Below are 18,652 nucleotides of genomic sequence, written 5' to 3'. Positions count from 1 at the left end.
TATTGTAAGGCTGAGCTTTGGGGGCACCCTTTGTGCCACATCAAACCGTTCTAAGTGAGATTTGAGTGCATCAGCTGCAGTCAAACCTGCTGCCATCGTCACCTAGGACAGTGTCACCTGCATCTCACCACCGGCTGAGCACACGTGACAGCATATGTCAAACGAAGAGCAGCGTCTTCACCTATCGATGCGGTGAGCGCGACAACAGAACAGACCTGAGATTGAGATTACAAAAAAAGAAAAATGTTTTATTAATTAAAAGTGCAGATGTAGAAAAGAATAAAAGGATAAAGTAAGAGCAGGAAAGAACAAACTGGAGAGGACAGTGCCAGGTCATGGCACAGACTTTACAATCAAAAGACGTCACCAGCAGACGTGTCTGTGTCACTCTCCAGGGCGCTGCGGCTTTCACTTTGCTCGTCGGTGTGCGCAGAAGGCAGTTTCAGTGCCATCTTCAGGCCAACCTTCTGGTGTGTAGCGATGCCCTCGTCTGCGGATTCTGAAATGGGAAAACAATCAAAAGGGTCAGCAGAAGTGCCACCGTGTGACACAGTGGCCTCTTGTGGCCATCTAGGTAAGTGGGGAGATTCACAGTGGCACACTATTGTGTGATAGTGCCTGGCACTTGATTCAGTTTGACTCTTGGAAAGGGGGATCAGTGCCAGCCAGTTCACCACTGTGTCTCATCACCCCAACTGGTGCTGCAGGGTCTGCAACAGTCCGGCACAAGAAGCCAACCTAACATTTTCTGATGGCCTCTTCTGCTGACGTGGGTTCAAACTGATGGCACGTCTGGCTCAGAACAAAGCGCCTGTGGCAGCCCCGACGCCTCTTCTATATTTTGGTAGAGGCTCCCCCTCCCCCACAGCCACCGCCGCCAATTCTCGCACCTCGGTTTCTCCCCGGCAGACAGTGTTGACACTCTCACGTCTGCTTTCACAGTTTGTCGTCCTGTCACTTCAGGAAAAACAAATCCGAGATGTGAAAACAAAACGAGTGCAAAGTAAGCGGCATGTTGCGGGTGGCTAGAACTGCATGGCAGCATCTTCAGACAGTGCCACTAACCTGTGTGCTGGGAGTGGGGTTGTGCCACCCCAAGACTGGGATTCGGTTCAAAGTCATAGCAAGCCAAGCCACTCTGAGGCACTACTGATGGGTGTGCAACTTGTCGCCGCCTGTCTTTACTGCTGCACCTCTGCCAGCCAGAGATTAGGTACAGAATAAACAAAGCTCTGACGGGGCTGGTGGTGAGCACAGAGCTTGCAGTCTAAACACATTATATAGCGCCTTTGTAGAGCAAACATCTGGTAAAGCCACTAGCATCGGGAGCACCTTAGTGTGTATATAGCACCTTTCCTAAGGTGAACCTTAAGCATCACACATCTCCACCACCAGAGGGCCACAATGCTTGATGTGCCCATGTGGAGCAGATGAACGTCAGTGTGCCAACAGTGTGCCCTCACTGCCACGTGAGCTTCGGGTTTATCAGGCTGGCATTCAGTGCGATGCCGACTTGTGTGAGGGGGACTGATAAGCGTCGGGCTGCAAGGGTGCCTGTCTCCATGGATACGCAGCCAAGCGGATGGGACCGCCGTTTGTGTGTCCAGGCGTGGCAGCCAACTCAGGGAGGAGACAGCCTGCCAGTCCACATGCAGGAATCGGGCTTTGAATCCGCAAGTAAGCGAGTCTGAGGAATACGCTAATTAGTGACGAGAGCGGCGCGCGAGTGTTAATAAGGCGGCTTTCACATTCCGTTTACACTTTCGGGGGGATCAGCAAAGGTGGTGGCAGCCTTCAGGAATGCTGCCAGAGACAGAGAGAAACAAAAAAAAAAATAAATCACTAAAGCCCAAAAATGGCACAAATCCACTTTTACAAGTTAAAAAGTGCCAGGCAAAGAGCCACGTAGGCGACAGCACATTTCCTATGCATCCATCATACGGTCCTGAACCTTTAAACTCTCTCTATACAGTATATTAAATAGTCTACCTACAGTGTATGATATAGCGCATCACTTTACATATTATCTACAGCATGTGTGTGTTTTGTATATTAATCAGCCGTTCACATACGCTGCATCAGTCACTCCATCCCTCATATCACGCCGGTCACATACATCTACACAATACACTACCTATTATCTACCTATCTATTGTTATATGGTGTCTTTCATATCAATCTATCAATCATATAGCGACTTTCACAAAAATACACAGTATGCCGTATGTATCTGGTGTTCTAGAATGCCTTCAATATCAAGCAATCTATCATATAGAATCTTTCACATATACGCTATCTGCCTATGAATCTGGTATTATACAGCGACTTTCATACCATGCAGACCATCTCTCTTATAGCACCTTTCACTTAAACATTAATTATATAGCACTTTTCACATATGCTGTTTCTGTCTATGCATCTGCTGTTATATAGTGCCTTTAATTTCAGTCAATCAATCATAGGGCACCTTTCATAAAATAAAGTACTTTACGCACATATCAGTCTGTGTATATGTCTTTATATAGTGCCTTTCATATCAATTGATTTACCTGTCATACAGTATAGAAATCTGTGTCTTATATTTTATATCTACAGTACATATCAGGTTATACACCGTGCTTTTCATATCAATCTATCAAATAGCACCATTCACATATACTATTATACAGCATATTTTATATATGTATCTGGTATTATATAGTGTTTTTCACATCAATTTATCATATAGCACCATTTTCATAACCCATATATTAAACAGCATCGTTCACATCTATTGTATAGCAGGTCTCACCTCTTTATGCATTATAAAACATTTTAATATCTATTATATAGTGCCTTTCACATTTATCTCCATTTTATACAGAAGTTTTCACCATAGTATGGCACATTTCTGGTTCTCTCTGTAATACATCACCTTTCATATCAATCATTATATTTACTATATAGTGCCTTTCATGCCTATTATATGGCACCTAGATAGAACTGTTTGGACCTATGTATGTATCTGTTATCATATAGCGGCTTTCTCACCAATGAGCTTATCCTTCATGCTGTATACCGCTCCTTTCCCAAAGATCTTATTATTTTAAGACACATTTCCTATTCTTTCTATCATACAGCACCTTTCATGTCTGTTACCCCCATTATACAAAACATTTCATAACTACATATTTGGTTTCATATAGTGGCTTTCTCATCAGTCGACCAGCTTATCCATCACACTGTATACAGCTCTTTGCCCAAAGATCTTATCATCTTTTCACATCTATTCTCATATAGCGCCTTTCACACTCTCTCAGCTTATGTGCAGAACTTTTCACATCTCGTATTAACCAGTCACTCCGTTTCCTATTCCATCTATAATATGGCACCCTGTATGTCTGTTGATCGATCTACAATGCAGTGCCTCTCCTGATTATTATATAGCACTTTTCATATCTAACTGTTCTATGGAACTTTTCGCATCCTCCTACATATCTGGTATTTTATAGCACCTTTCATATCAGTCAGGCAATTTATTCATATGGTGCCTTTCCCATAAATCTAATATTAAATGACACTTTTCCCATTCGTCTATCATACGATGCCTTTCATACTTCCCTCTATATTATGTGGACCTTTCATATTTGTATTTCTTTGCCTCTCATTCTATTGCAGAGCACACACAGCACCTTTCATTATCTGTCATGTGACACTCTTCACTACGATCAGTTCTTTAGAGCACCTTTCCTGCCTGTCTGTCTGTCAGTCCATTAATTACAGAGGGGCAGCACATTTGACTCATTAAAAGCCTCCCATGAGATTATATAAAGTGCCTTACATTACAACATGACGCGGCACAAGAGTTAGGGCTGAGGTGGCCTGAAAGCCTCCCGACCCTGCAAGTGAGATCAACATCTGAGGGGAGGCAGGATTACAAAGCAATTTGTAATTTGTCATTCCCTTCCGGCCTGGGAAGTGCATTTCGTGCCCTGCGTTAACCCTTTTTTTTATTTTTTAAATGATATACTTTACATATGTGAACAGCTGCCTAAAAGCTTGGCAGATTTGTAAAAAAAAACATAAAAGCCTCGGCCGAGTTACGCCACTGTCTCCACAGAGTCTAGTGCTGCGCCGAGGCACTGTAATTATTAGCAGGCGTCTGTTTAGCCAAAAACAGGTTTGAGGAGTTGGGAGAGACGAGTGGAAAAAAGCAGAAAGCGAGCCTCCAGCACAGGCCAATTATTGATAGCATCTGGAGGAGGCCCGAGTGGAACGGCTCCGGCCAGCGCTACGAAAGGAAATGTGACGTCGCATGCCCAGTGCGCATCCTGCCAACGTGCGGTTATATAGCGCCTTTCAGGCCAGGGTTCTCAAACTCCGGTCGTGGTGGGCCGCAGGTTTTCATTCTCACCCTTTTCTTAATCAGTGATCTGTTTGTGCTGCTAATTAACTTCTTTTGAACTATTTGAATTGACCTGCTCTTGAAGACTTGGACCCCTTTACTGTTTCTTTTTCCTTAATTAGCAGCCAAAAAAATAATGAGATACAAAATGAGCCAAAACAACTGGCATCCATCATACAATATCTGAAAAGAAAGGTGAAGTCTCAGGAATGTTGATCTGCTCAGGTCCTCAAAACATTTTACCAGAGCTCTTAGAAAAGAGAAAATCGGCAATTTTAATATCAATTGATTTACCTATCATATGGTACAGAAATCTATTTATTATATCTTATATCTACAGTACGCATCAGGTTATACTCCATACTTTTCATATCAATCTATTGTATGGCACCTTTCACATTAACTGTTATACAGTATATTTATAAATGTATCTGGTGTCACAAATGCACGCTTAAGGGACAACTAAAGGGCTTGAATAAAAGTAATTCCACTCCTGACCAGGGGGCGGCGAAGTGCACTGATTCTCTCTCTCAATTCCTTGCAGACCAACCAATGACGTCACTGCCGGGTCCAGCCCTGATGACATCACTTCCTCTACTTCCATTTTAAGGCTGCAAGCCAGTTCTGTTTTGGACTCAGTTGTGTGAACATGTCTGTTCTTTCTGATCGATTTTGCAGCCGGGAAATATTATACGGGTGGCTGTCCTAAACCTTTCAAATATCTGTTTGTCGTTCTTGTGACACTGGTATCATATAGTGTCAATTTCCCATACAGGTGCATCTCAATACATTAGAATATCATTTAAAAGTTAATTTATTTTGGTAATTCAAAAAGTGAAACTCCTACATTGCATAGATTCATTACACACAGAGTGATATATTTCAAGTGTTTATTTCTTTTCATTTTGCTGATTATGGCCTGCTGGTAATGAAAATTCAGTATCTCAGAAAATTAGAATAGTATATACGACCAATAAAAAATAAGATTTTTATGGGTTGGCCTACTGAGAAGTCTGTCTGTGTACGGACTCAATACTCGGTCGGGGCTCCTTTGGCATAAATTACTGCATCTATGCAGCGTGACAAGGAGGCGATCAGCCTCAATCACAGATACTCCTGATCTCAACTAGTTATGTACATGAAGCCCACCTGTCCACAGAATCCATTTCTTCATTCCAACCTCTCCACCACCATGGGCAACACCGAGAGAGAAAATGACCATCGATCTCCCCTCAGTGTGGAACTCCATGCAAGCTCTTGTCTCATGGGGTGGTGAGAATGATCATGAGAAAGGTGAGGGGTCAGCCCAAAACTACATGGGAGGAGCTTGTTAATGATCTGATGGCAGTTGGGACCACAGAACACCATTAGTAACACACTATGCCGTCATTGATTGAAATCTTGAAAACGTCCTCCAAGGGCAACTTCTCCCAACCATCCAAGAACAGTTTGGTGACCAACATGATGGAGCACAGGGCCATAAGGCAAAAGTGAGAACTAAGTGGCATCCAAATTTGAGGTCCATGGCCAGGAAACTCCCCAGCCCTTAATCCCATTGAGAACTTGTGGACAATCCTCAAGAGGCGGGTGGACAAACAAAAACCCACCAATTCTGACAAACTCCAAGCATTGATTCTACAAGAATGGGCTGCCATCAGTCAGGATTTGGCACAGACGTTGATGGACAGTCTGCCAGGGCGATTTGCAGAGGTCTTGAAAAAGAAAGAAAGGCCAACACTGCAAATATGGACTTTGTGCATAAACTTTATGTTATTGTCAATAAAAGCCTTTGAAACTTCTGAACTGCTTGTAATTCTACTTCAGTACACCATAGAAACATCTGACAGAAAGATCTAAAAACACTGAAGCAGCAAACTTTGTGAAGACCAACACTTGGGTCATTCTCAGAACTTTTGGCCACAACTGTACAGGCCCAGATGTTCACTAGCAAACTTAAGACAGGCCGGGCCTGTACTGTACCTGTGCCTTCCTGAGCAGGGGGGACCATGTGGGCGCTACAAGTTGTCAATCCATTAAGGCGTAGTGTGTTACTAATGGTGTTCTGTGGCCCCAACTGCCTTCAGATCATTAACAAGCTCCCCCCATGTACTTTTGAGCTGATCCCACACCTTTCTCATGATCATTCTCACCACCCCATGAGGCAAGATCTTGCATGATGCTCCAGACTGAGGGCGATCGATGCTCATTGTATATTTCTTCCATTTCCGAATAATCATACCAACAGTTGTCACCTTCTCACCAAGCTTCTTGATGATGGTCTTGTAGCCCATGCCAGCCTTGTCTCTGACATCGTTTGACAGCTCTTTGGTGTTGCCCATGGTGGTGGAGAGGCTGGAATGGAAGAAATTGATTCTGTGGACAGGTGGGCTTCATACACATAACTAGTTGAGATCAGGAGTATCTGTGATTGATTGATTAGCGATTGCAATCTGTCGGAGCCAGAATCAAATCCTCTATTCACTCAATGACATGCAAATCAATTTATAACTTTTATGTAACATGTTTTTTTCTCTCCATTAAAATGAAACTACCATAAAAATCAGAGACTTCATTTCTTTGCAAGTGAGCAAACTTACAAATTCAGCAGGGGATCAAATCCTTATTTCCCCCCCAACTGTACCTGCAGATCCCACTGTGACATTTTGGGCTTCTTAGAGACATCTTTTAGTTATCAGACAGTCAGCTCTTGAATTTGCAGGGCCAGATAGTCCTGGCCAAATTCACAGTCATTTGAAATTGACACCAGTTGGAGATGGTTTTCCTTACAGTTGAATGGTTGATTTCAAATAGTTTGGCGGTCTTTAGAGATCCTTTGCCAGACTCCTAGGCATCCACAACCTTCTTTCTGAGGACCTTAGAGAGCCTCTTCTCATCTTGGCATGATGACATCACACCCGTCAGTGGCACAGAGAACGGCGCACTAGTGTTGGACTGGGACTAAAATATTGACTTTGGTATCGATGGCAGCTTTTGAACTGCTACCAAAATGGTTCCGAAGCAAATAATGGATGATTCAAAATTCAAAACCTCCCATCCCATCCATCTTACTCCAGCCTTCCTGGTGTGCCATGCCATCTAGTTGCACTGCACGCTACTTTCCTCTTGGTAGTCAAGAAGTCCAGATCGGGTAAAAGCAATAATGAGGGAGTGGGTGGATAGGGGGGTGATGAGGGGGTTCGAAGTATGTAGTTTCATTTTATGACGTCTACAAGATGGACGTTTTCCCGCAACTTCAATAGTGAATGTTAGTAGAAATGAGTGGAAAGCCAACATTGACTTTGCATTACCAAGAATCCCAAAATCCTGTTACTGTTTCTTTACACAAAGATCGATAGACACTTGGAATAAGCTACCAAGTAGTGTGGTAGACAGTAAGATGTTAGGGACTTTCAACACTCGACTCGATGTTTTCTTGGAAGAAATAAGTGGATAGGACTGGCGAGCTTTGTTGGGCTGAATGGCCTGTTCTCGTCTAGAGTGTTCTAATGTTCTAATAACGTTTTAGAAATCGTGGTGTTCAGTACCATTTCAGTCCCAATATACTGCGCAACCCTACACCAGATCCTTGATATCTTTAAATAGGTCGGGTGTCCACCTGCATATTCCCTAAGGAGGTTCCAATCATTGGCACCTCTTCTGGAACGTCTAACTCTAATCTGATGGATCTGAAGTGGTGATAAACGGAGGGGTGCACTTCATGTTTCCATGCAACAAATCGGCATTTTTGTTCATTTAGATTACGAGAACGAACACAACATGTCAAGTTTATGTGTCATTTGTTCAAATGTATTGTGGGGGACGCCGGGGTGCCTCCTTGCTGGAAGGACAGGGGGAGCAAGCGTGGTCAGAGCATTATCTCCCCCGGAGCGGAAGATGGCAGCGCCGCCTAGGACTCCCGTAAGGCTTCATGGGAGTTGGAGTTTGGTACAGCACTGTTGGGATCCGTGGCCGCCACCAGGGGGTGCTGCAGCTGGTGCTGAGCCTTGGAGTGCAGCTCTACCAACACACCCAGAAATGCTGGCAGAATTAAGTCAATGAGCACCTTGAGCACTTCAGGTGGGGCTATAAAAGGAGCCAGCAGCCATTACTTGGGGAGCCAGAGTCGGGAGGAGTGGAGAAGGAAGGAAAAGTAAAGTAAAGAAAGTGTGTTTGTGCTTTGCTGGAACTGCGTAAATAGAAAAATAAATCACATGTGCTTGGACTGTCTGTGTGTGTCGGGTTATAGCACTCGCTATCTTCCACAGTGTCTATCACCATGTGCCTGAACACTGAATGTTTTGTCTGTTCAAGTACGTTAAAAAAGTCAACCATTTCAACTTACTTTTTCACACCCCTGAAAATGGAGACAACTCAGAATTCAAGAGGCTGGTGGAAGGCTATAGGTAAACCCACCTGCAGATGAGCATCAACAAGACAAAACAGTTGGTGGCACGTTAAGGAGCCCCCTCAGACCTGCCACCATCCACGGGAAGGGAGTGGAGATGGTGTAGACCTACAAAGAATCTGGGGGGGTCCATACGAAAAGCAAACTAGATTGGGCTGACAACACAATGGCGCTATATCAGACTGGACTTCCTGAGGAAACTCGGGTTTTCTGATATGGGCAGCAAGCTGGCGCAAATGTTTTACCAGTCCAGAGTAGCTGTTGTGTTTGCTCTACGCGGTGGTCTCCTGGGGAAGCAAACTTGAGTTCAGCAGAAAAGCCAACTTCATCACAGGACTGACTGTGGAGGCTGTTCTGGAAAAGTGGACGGTGGCAGCAAAGCTGAATGCCGTCATGAAAAATCCCCTCTAGGTGGCGCTCTCTTGAGCCCTATTAGCCACAGGCTCATTCCTCTACAGTGAGCTATAAAGCCAATGAGACCCCGGGATCTTTCTGTCTGTCGCCATTAGGCATTTCAAAGCATCTTACAATTCCTTCATTTTAAACAAACTTTTAATGTACTAGTTACTTTTTAGCATCTTTATTGTATTATATATATTTATTTATTCTGTTGTCCACTGCTGAAGTTTGGCGTCATTAACTGTGTATTTCATGATTTAATCTTTTTTTTGTTTCGGCTGCAGAATGCATTTGAATTTCCCCTTGGGGGTTAATAAAGTATACCTAATCTAATCTAATGTCAAGATGCTCCTCACAGCCATGAGTGCCGGTGAATAAGGAGGAGGCTCACTCTGAATTTGGTGACTGTGCCCCCCACCACTCCCTTCACGTCCCCTTTTGTACTCCTGTTGGCCGATAAAGCTGATGACGCTGTCATTATGACCACCTGGACCACTCATTAGCAGTATTCCAAAAGCAGGCTCCTACGTTATTAGCATTTGGAGGGGGCGGCCAGACAGACACCAGCTGCTGATGGTCACTGCCAACTGTGTGGACGGCCCCTGCCGTGCTCAGGCCAAACGGGAAAGCGACCAAGCATTTATTGGCAGAGACAGCAAATTACAGACTCCAACAGAAAAGGCCTCTTGCTGCCCATCCATGTAAGAAGCGCGCCGAGCAGCCATCCTACACAAATGGCAAGCAGCACGTCTGCCATCTACGGGGGCACACACTTGCTCAAGTGACTTTACACTGTTATCCTCAACCCAGAATAGGCCCACTGCCCATGAGTACAGGCTCACATGAGCTTTTCTGCCACCTCCAGTACATCACGCTACTGACTGTGTCACAAAAAGGGCTAAGACAAAATGAACCTGCCCCAAAAATCGTAGGAATTGGTTAGCTGCTGTCACTTGGGATGCCAGGCGACTTTGTGAAACGAACACTTCACACCTCCTTCTTGCTTGCTGGGAGCCAAAAAAGTGCCACTGCAGGAAATGAAACACGACTGTTGCGGAAAGGCTGGGACGTACAGGTAAGTCCGATGCCATATTACACAACTTCTAGTTGATGGGTATGTCAGATTACCCAGCTGCAGGTGCTGGTCTTGTCGCCAGACCGTGTCAACCTGAAACAACTGAAAATCACATTAAACAACTGTGTGCCAAACTGTCCAGCACAGTAACGCATGCCTCGTATTATGACAACCGATAGAGTGCTGCCTGACGGCGCCAGTGCTGTACGAAGGGTTAACAGCTGCAGCGACTTCGGCAGCAAACTCTTTTTGTTTCCATTTCGTCATCATGCTTACAACACCACAGACATTAGACAAACGAGCCTTTCTTCTGTTAGTGAGGTCCAAAGACCCCGCGATGCTTGAGAGAACCAGCACTGTATGACGGGCTAACAGGTTAAGAAGTGCTCAGCTGCAGTCTCGCTCGGCCCGTTTTATCTTTTTGTTCTTCTTTTATTTCCTTCCTATCTGTGGGGGAGACGGCAGTCTGTGAGCCTCAAGGTCTGTGTTTCCGATGTGAATGTGAGCAACACTGGAGCACCACAGGGAAACAGGCCTGCCTCCTCCTCCTCTCTTCACTTGGTGCACCTCAGGCTTTAAACAGAACAGCAGGTCATGTCACTGGCGGAAATTTTCCGATGATTCTGCAATTATGGGGGGTATTGAGACCGAGGAGAGGAGTCCGCTGGTGAACTTGGCTTCTTGTTGCAAAGACAACTGTCTGCAATGCTTAATATCAACAAAACCAAGAAACTCATTACTGACATCCACCTCACCCAAAGAGCCTCTGTGTCCAATCACTATTCAGGGAGTGGGTGAAGAGGTGGTCCAGTCCTACAAGTACTTGGGGTCCCCATCAGTGACAGTTTGGACAGGTCTCAGAACACACAGGAACTATAGAAGAAAGGGCAGAGCAGGCTCTTTATTTCTTAGGAGACTGCACTCCTTTAACGTGGGTAGTGACATCCTTCACATCTTCGACAACTCTGTGATAGCCAGTGTGATCATCGACTCTGTGGTGTGCTGGGCTGGTAACATCACTTCAGGAGAAGCCCACTGAACCAACAAGCTGATTAAAAGGGCAGGCTCAGTTATGGGACACACTCTGGAACCCCAGGAGGTCGTAGCAAAGGGGAAAACAAAAACCGAGTGCCATTATGAACAATGCTGCACGTCCTCTCTGTGACACACCAACACTGAGCACTTTCAACCAATGCATCAAAGAAGAAATGCGACTGGGGCTCCTTTATGTCAATGATAATACGCCTACATAATGACTGTGTATATTTATTTATCTATTTAAAGGGCTTCTGTGAAAAGCCAAATGTTTGTAGTGTGGCGGACGGCTGGGGATCCTGCCCAGCTGGGACGCCTGGAAGGACCGGGAGAGGGACAATACCTCCCCTGGGCCACGAGAGGGCAGCTGCCCAGGTCTGCATGGGGGCCACGGGATCAGAGCTTTGAAGCTCATCCCTGCTGGGGCCTGTGGCTACCCGGACAATTATGGAGCCGTGGACAGCAGCACTTCCACCACACCAGGAAGTGCTGCCTGAAGAGCATCAAGAAGCACCTGGAGCACATCTGGATGAAGTATAAGAGAGGCTGCCTCACTCCATTCAGGGAGCCGGAGTTGGGAAGCAGAGGACGGAGCTTGCGACAGGAGGAGTGGAGGCGGCAGAAGGAAGTCTAAAGAGAAAGAGACTGAATTGGGAGTGAATTGGTCACTATATTGTGTGTGCATTGTGTTTTGAAGAATTAAAACGTGTGTGTTTTGGGACATTCCGTGTCTGCCTGTTTGTGTTCGGGTTCAAAGTCCACAGTATGTACATAAGTATGTCTGTACGGAGATTCATTCAATCAATCAATCTATTATATAGTGCCTTTCACACCTAGTGGTAGCTGGTGAGTGTGTACATGACTCTGAGGACTTGTACAGGGCCGATCTTAACTTGCATTAGAGGCTTCACCGCTGTAGCCCAGTCATTGTCCCCATGTCCAGTTTTCCCTCCAAAGACATGCAGTATATAATAATAGGCAATTCGAAATTGGCCTCTTTCGAGAGAATGCGGGCATGTGCATGAGTGTGCCCTGCAATGTATTGGCACTCCACCCATGGTTGGCTCCTTTCCTGAGTCCAATGGCTGCCAGAGCAGATATGCATACACAGTGGGTAGGTGAAGCTAGGCTGTTGGACTTCATAGGAGGGAATGCATTGAAGATATAAATATTATTCTGCACTTTGTTATTCTGACCATTTTTCTATAGACAGGAAGTTACAAATTGTCCCTGCCAGGTTATAAATGATCCCTATGATTTACAAATGGTCCTGAACATCCATTCACCCATGTATTATATAGTGCCTTCCATTGCCTGCCTGCCTGCCTACATATCTATCTATCTATCTATCTATCGTACATAAAGCACAAGCCTTTAGAAAGACAAGCCCCTCTTCTGTTCGATAGTTCCAAAGCCCACAATGTTCCCTATTCTTCATCACTACATTCTCTTCACGCAGAGTCCACACCTACAACAAAGCTCATTGTGTCAGTCAGCTGAAGACTTGTTGGCCACAATTGTTGGCCATGCCACATCAGCCAATCTGCTTCATGGGACTACGAGGATGACTGCCTTCGATGTACTAAGGTTACGTAAATGAAAGCTACGACTGAAAATTGCTGGAAACGTCGTCTCTTGTGACAAAAGCTTTAGCAGCAACACAGTTAACAGTGGGGAGTTCAAGCTGAGCCCAGGTCATTGAGAAAGATTAGGTCAGTGTTTCCCAACGTGTGGGCCGTGGCCAGCCCTGGACAAATCCCCTCCTGCACCTTCAGTCCTTACCACTCTGGTGAAAGCTTAAGCCAACCTTAAGACAACACCCCAAGTTTTGACATTTATGCACGATTCACAAAAGGGGGCCACCTCACTCCCACCACTCAAATGATGGCACTAAACTCGTGGAGGGGGTCGTGAACACACTGGCATGTGAGAAACTTGGGTCGTGACTCTGCAAAGACACAAAAAAAGGAAGCTGTTGTGGTGAGAGGGGGTCCCGGCATCACTGTGACATGTCAAGCTTGGGTGGACCAGGTTTCTCCAGAATGAACGGCACGATTTGTCTAATTTGATTTTTATTTTTTCGCTGCTCCTGCAGAGTGAGTAATAAAGTACACTACCAACCAAAACCTTGGATACACCAAGAAATTTCCATATATTTGATAGAAATTGATACCTTTTTATCATCAAGATACGATTACATTTATTTAAGGATACAGCCGAGACATTATTAGTGTCTCTACTGGCTATTATTGCTTGAAATGGATTTTTAATTTATTATTCACCTACGACTGCAAAGTCCCACCAGCAGTGGTTGGCCCCCCCTTGTTGGCCGCCTCACCAACACCTCTACCAGCTACAACCCACCTTTTCTTAGATTGGGCTGGGCAAAGTCGTGCCTGGAGGGCCGCAGAGGCTGCAGGTTTTTGTTGAAAGCCATTTGCTTAATAAGAAGCACTTATTGCTCAAGTAACACCTCTCTGCTTCATTGTAGTGGTCTATCTCGTCACGATTTTGAACCCTTATTGCTTATTTTAGTCCTGAACTGCTGTATTCTTGTGCTCCTTATTAGCAATAAGATGCAAATGACAAATGAAACCAGCGTTTCTCCATTTAGCTTATTTCCATTAACACCCGTGTGCATTTATCGTGTACTATTTGGTTTAACTAAATATTTGGAAGGAATGTGAAGAGGAAAAAGTGAAGGACTGAGAATTACTCGTCCACTCTTTTTCCTTCAAATTATTTGGATGATATCCTTAGAAAGGGGAAGAAAATCAAGGATATGAGAATGACCTGACATGGCAGAATTAAAGCACCGATAGGCCATGAAATTAAATTATTGGCGAGGATAGTTTTCTAATTAAGCAACCAGGTTGGACTTTGCCCACCTCGGTCTTAGATGGTCTCCCATCCGAGTGCTGGCTGGGCCTGAACTTGCTTAGCTTCAGGTAAGATGAATATAAAAGAGCAATACGTATAAACTACACCTGGCAAGGCCGATGGAGTAGAAACACGAAGACAACGGCGCTGCACTCAGTCAATACAGTCAGGGCCGTCTTAACACAATGGGCACAATGGGCACTGGCTGGGGGCCCACAATGTTTCTGATGTCAATGTACGTTTCTGTTTTGCTTTCAAAACAGGGGTCCCAGCACTCTACTTTGCCCAGAGGCCTATGATGCTGTTAAGAAGGCCCTGAATAAAGTACAGTAGGGAAAGGCGCTGTATAAAATCACAGTCACAGGGTCAATCTGCACCGCTGACTGCCCAGGTGACACCGAGTGAGCCAATTCAGCAGACTGGGCTGACGGAGTCGATACCTGACAATAAACAGGCTGTGCCGAGTCGAACATATTCACACAGGTGGGGTCAGTTTCCGTTTTGGAGAGCAAAGCCTTAGAGAGTGGACTTTTCACAACTTTTCCTAAATCCTTACATAAAGCTGCAAGGTCTCTGCAGACCCCCCGTTGTGCTCCGAGGCAGAACAGCAGGCCATTGAAGAGCTCGGCAAACTGACATTTAGGCTCATTAGGCCGGCGATTTACTTTCGCTGGGTTGCACCGCTTTTCACATCAGCTGAAGTGTGAGAGAACACTGGGGCCACTGTTCAAGTGCGCAGCTGTGACCCTGGAAGTGGTGCTCGTCTCGGCTCGTCAAAGATGCCTTGTGTGGAAACGGGGCAGGCTTGGCACACACACAGCGAGCGCGCGCATGGCGTACAGCTCAGAGGCGGATGCCTAGTCAGTTTGTGATCACCTGGCTGGCATCCACCCTGATGCTACAGAGAGCGTGAAGGCAGGCGTGTCATATAAAGTGACAGGACTGCGGTTTCGTGCAGGCAGGTGTGGCCGAGCAGGGACCGACTGTTCACTCGATCGCTGTTGGTCGTTCTTGCCGCAGCCTGCCGCTCCTCCCATCTGGTCACTCAGAAAGAGTTCAGACTGAAACGAGTGGCAGGACAATGGAACTCAGTTTCCAAGTCCGTGTGAGGCCCTGAAGCTTGTTCGATTATGAGTGACTACTTAGAGCAAACGGCACAAAAGGACCCCAAATGACTGCCAACATGTCGTACTCTGGGCGGGGCTGCCACACCGTATGATGACTGCAGCTCAGTCGCATTCAGACCCCCTCACTTTATCTCATTTTTGTTAGTTTAGAGCCTGGTGCTAAAATATTTTCAATTCATTTCTTTCCCCTCATCAAGTAACACAGCAAAAAACCTGACTGTATAGAAATGTTCGCAAATTTATTAAACATAAAAATAACCGGAAACGTCACATTGCTGAAGCATTCAGACCTTTTTGCGAAGTACTTTTTGAAGCCCCGTTGCCTGCCATTTAAGCCTGAAGTCTTCTTAGGTCTGACTTGACAAGCTTTCCACTCCTGGATTAGGGGATTTATTTATTTTTGGCCCTTCTTCTCAGCTGACCTTCTTGAGCTCTGTCAGGCTGGATGGAGACCACCAGTGGACAGCTGTGTTCAGGCCCCTCCATTGATGTTCAGTTGGGTTCAAGTCTGTGCTCTGGATGGGCCACTCAAGGATATTCAACAAAGTTGTTCCTAAGCCGCTCCTGTGTGTTGTCTTTGGTTTTAGTCTTGTCAGAAGATGAACCTTTCGCCCCGTCCGGGATGCAGAGCACTCTCCAGCAGGTTTTATTAAGGGTCTCTGTACTTTGCTCTGTTTTCCTTTCCCTTGACGTTGACTAATTTCCAAATCCATGATGCTACAACCGCCACGTTCCAACTGTTGGAATGGCACTGTAGTGCCTGGTTTCCCCCCAGACTTGACACTTAGAATTGAAGCCAGACAGTTCGGTCTTGGTGTCTCGCAGTCTGAGGGTGCATTTGGTTCTCTTTTGTAAACTTGGAAGTGGGCTTTCACGTTTGACCACTCTCTCATAAAGGCCAAATTGGGGCAGGGTTGTCCCCTTCTAGAAGTTTCTCCCATTTCCACACTTGTTCCCTGGACCAGTGTGACCACTGGGTTCTTGGTCAAGTCTTTTTTCTGAGCCTTTCTACCCTAATCACTCTGTCAGGATGGTCAACAGGAGGAGGAATTTCGGTTGCTGCAAATGTCTTCCATTTAAGGATTATGGTGGCCACTGTGCTCTTGGGAACCTTCAATCCAGTAGCAAATATTTTGCAGCCCTCTCTCTATTTGTGCCTTGATATAAGCCTGTCCCCCCTAAGTCTGCTGGCAATCCCTTTGACCTCATGGCTCAGCTGTTGGGTCTTCCATGAACTGAACGGACCACATGCAGGAGGACGCCAAACATATCAGCAGCGATCAACAGAATGGGACGCACCCGAGCAAAAACAAAAGGTCTGAATTTTTTATATTTAATACATTTTCAACATTTCCGACATCTTTCTTTCGCTTTGCAGTTTTGGGGTATTAAGTGGGGCACGAGGACGGGAAAACAACGAATTTCTGTAATTCTGGCATCAGGCTGCAACATAATAAAATGTGAAAACGTGAAGGGGTCCGAATACCCTCTGAATCCAAGGTCTGTAAACACCAGTGTCATGGGGGGATACACGCCCCGCCATTACTTCTGGTCTCTCAACTAGGTGTGTGTGCGTCTTCAGTTGTATTACTACCTACCTGAATTATCGGAGGCCTGAATTCGACTATCGTAAGGCTTCACTTGAATCGGTGCACCTCTGTGCTCTCCTTCAGACATTTCCTGAACCTGCACGAAAAGACAAGAAAGCTTCAATGTGACAGGGAAAACAAATGCAATGAGGGTCAGAAGAGCTCCGTCCGTAGAGTGCCGACGGCAACGATAAAGCCACACCAGCACATGTTCCCACAAGGCCATCATCATGTTTCAGAGTGCCACCGCGACATTGCTTAGTGGTATGTCATGCGTAACTGATGACAGCTGGTGTATTGATCACACTCGTAAACCCAACATCAATGCATCATCTTTAATTAAATAAAAGTGAGGGTCTGCCGAGCAGCAGGGGTCCCACTGGGGAAAATAAACACAGTTGCACTTTACAACCTGCCTCAATTCGCGGATAACTCGTGCAATTTTAGCACCCCCTGGTGGCTGACAACTGTCAAGTGCACTTCACTTCACAGCAAAATTACTGAGTGAGGATCGCAAACCAGTGGAGGCCTGTGAAGAATAAGTGCCCTGAAGACCCAGGGGTGAGGCCTGCTGCGCATTTGCGAAACAGGTGGGCTTTTCTTCCATATGTATTGGAGAAGGTGGCTGAAGGTGGTCACTATTCACGTAAGAGTTTAACTGTACTATGTACACCAGCCAATAAACTTGAAGATCCACACAGAAGAAGACAAAGATGCTTGATACACTCACACACATTAGTCTAGAGCAGGGGTGGGCAATGTCGGTCCTGGAGAGCCGCAGTGGCCACAGGTTTTCATTCCAACCCAGTGGCTTCATTAGAAACCAATCCTTGACAATCTCACACCTTATTTCATTTTATGGCTTGTTAGTCTGCAATGTAAGGTTCTTATATCGTAGACTTGTTTCCTTTCCATGGATGTCATCCAAATGAGTTGAAGCCTAAAATGTATTATTTTCAGTCTGTCACATTTTTCTATTAAGTGTTTTATTAAATCAAACTGTGCATGATGAACACAAACAGATTTAAATGGAAACAAGTGAGATGGAGAACTGCTGGCTGCTTTGTCATTTACATCTTATTGCTAATAAGGAGCCATTAAAAACACTCAATGCAGCTGTTTAACATTGAAATAAGCAATCCAGGGTGGGGAACCTTAACAAGTGAGACCACTAAAATGAAGCATTAAAACGTCTCTTGAGCAATAAGTGCTTCATCAGCAATAATTAACTTTTCATTAAAAACTGGGTTGGAGCAAAAACCTGCAGCCACTGAGCCTCTTCAAGACCAACACTGGCCACACCTGCTCTAGAATAATGGCGTCATGGAAGAAATAATCCCTACCAAACACAAAACACGCACACATACACACTGGCATTGAGTAAATTGTTTGGACTACAATAAGCAAATCCTCACAAAGAAAGAACACCCACCTGGTCGTCCTGAGACACAGTGCCAGGTTCATCTTCTAGTTCATGCAGACTCATGGGGCCCTGGCTCCCCTCAAATGCCACAGAATCACGGCCTACATCTTCCAAAAACAAAAAGAGCATGTCAATGATGTTTATGTCTCACCTCCAACTGGCACAGGTTAAGTGGTAGGGGCCAAAATGCCTTGCCGTATCCCCCAGTGACAGCTAAAGGAAAGTACAAAGGTACGGCCTGTGCCAAGACTGATGATGTAATGATGGGCAGAACCTTGACCAAAGTGTCTGTTAGCAGTGCAATGAGATAAACATGGCGTCAGTGCAACATGGCA

General features: G+C 45.4%; 1 protein-coding gene across 2 annotated transcripts in view; it reads right to left on the bottom strand.

Moving 5' to 3' along the window:
• Nucleotides 1-231: 231 nt before the first annotated feature.
• kiaa0586 (KIAA0586 ortholog) overlaps nucleotides 232-18,652 on the bottom strand; it is a 215,379-nt gene continuing 196,958 nt past the window's right edge. For both annotated transcript variants that reach the window (XM_039741637.1, XM_039741636.1), the window contains exons 27-29: nucleotides 18,327-18,424; nucleotides 16,904-16,991; nucleotides 232-499 (exon numbers count right to left, since the gene is read on the bottom strand). In XM_039741637.1, coding sequence (XP_039597571.1) covers nucleotides 354-499; nucleotides 16,904-16,991; nucleotides 18,327-18,424 — 332 coding nt within the window. In that variant the 3' untranslated portion in view covers nucleotides 232-353. The remainder of the gene's footprint in view (nucleotides 500-16,903; nucleotides 16,992-18,326; nucleotides 18,425-18,652) is intronic.

The sequence above is a fragment of the Polypterus senegalus genome, chromosome 18, assembly GCF_016835505.1.
Source record: "Polypterus senegalus isolate Bchr_013 chromosome 18, ASM1683550v1, whole genome shotgun sequence".
Taxonomy (NCBI): domain Eukaryota; kingdom Metazoa; phylum Chordata; class Cladistia; order Polypteriformes; family Polypteridae; genus Polypterus; species Polypterus senegalus.
The sequence above is the reverse complement of the archived record's forward strand: the minus strand, read 5'-3'. Positions and strand labels throughout refer to the sequence as shown.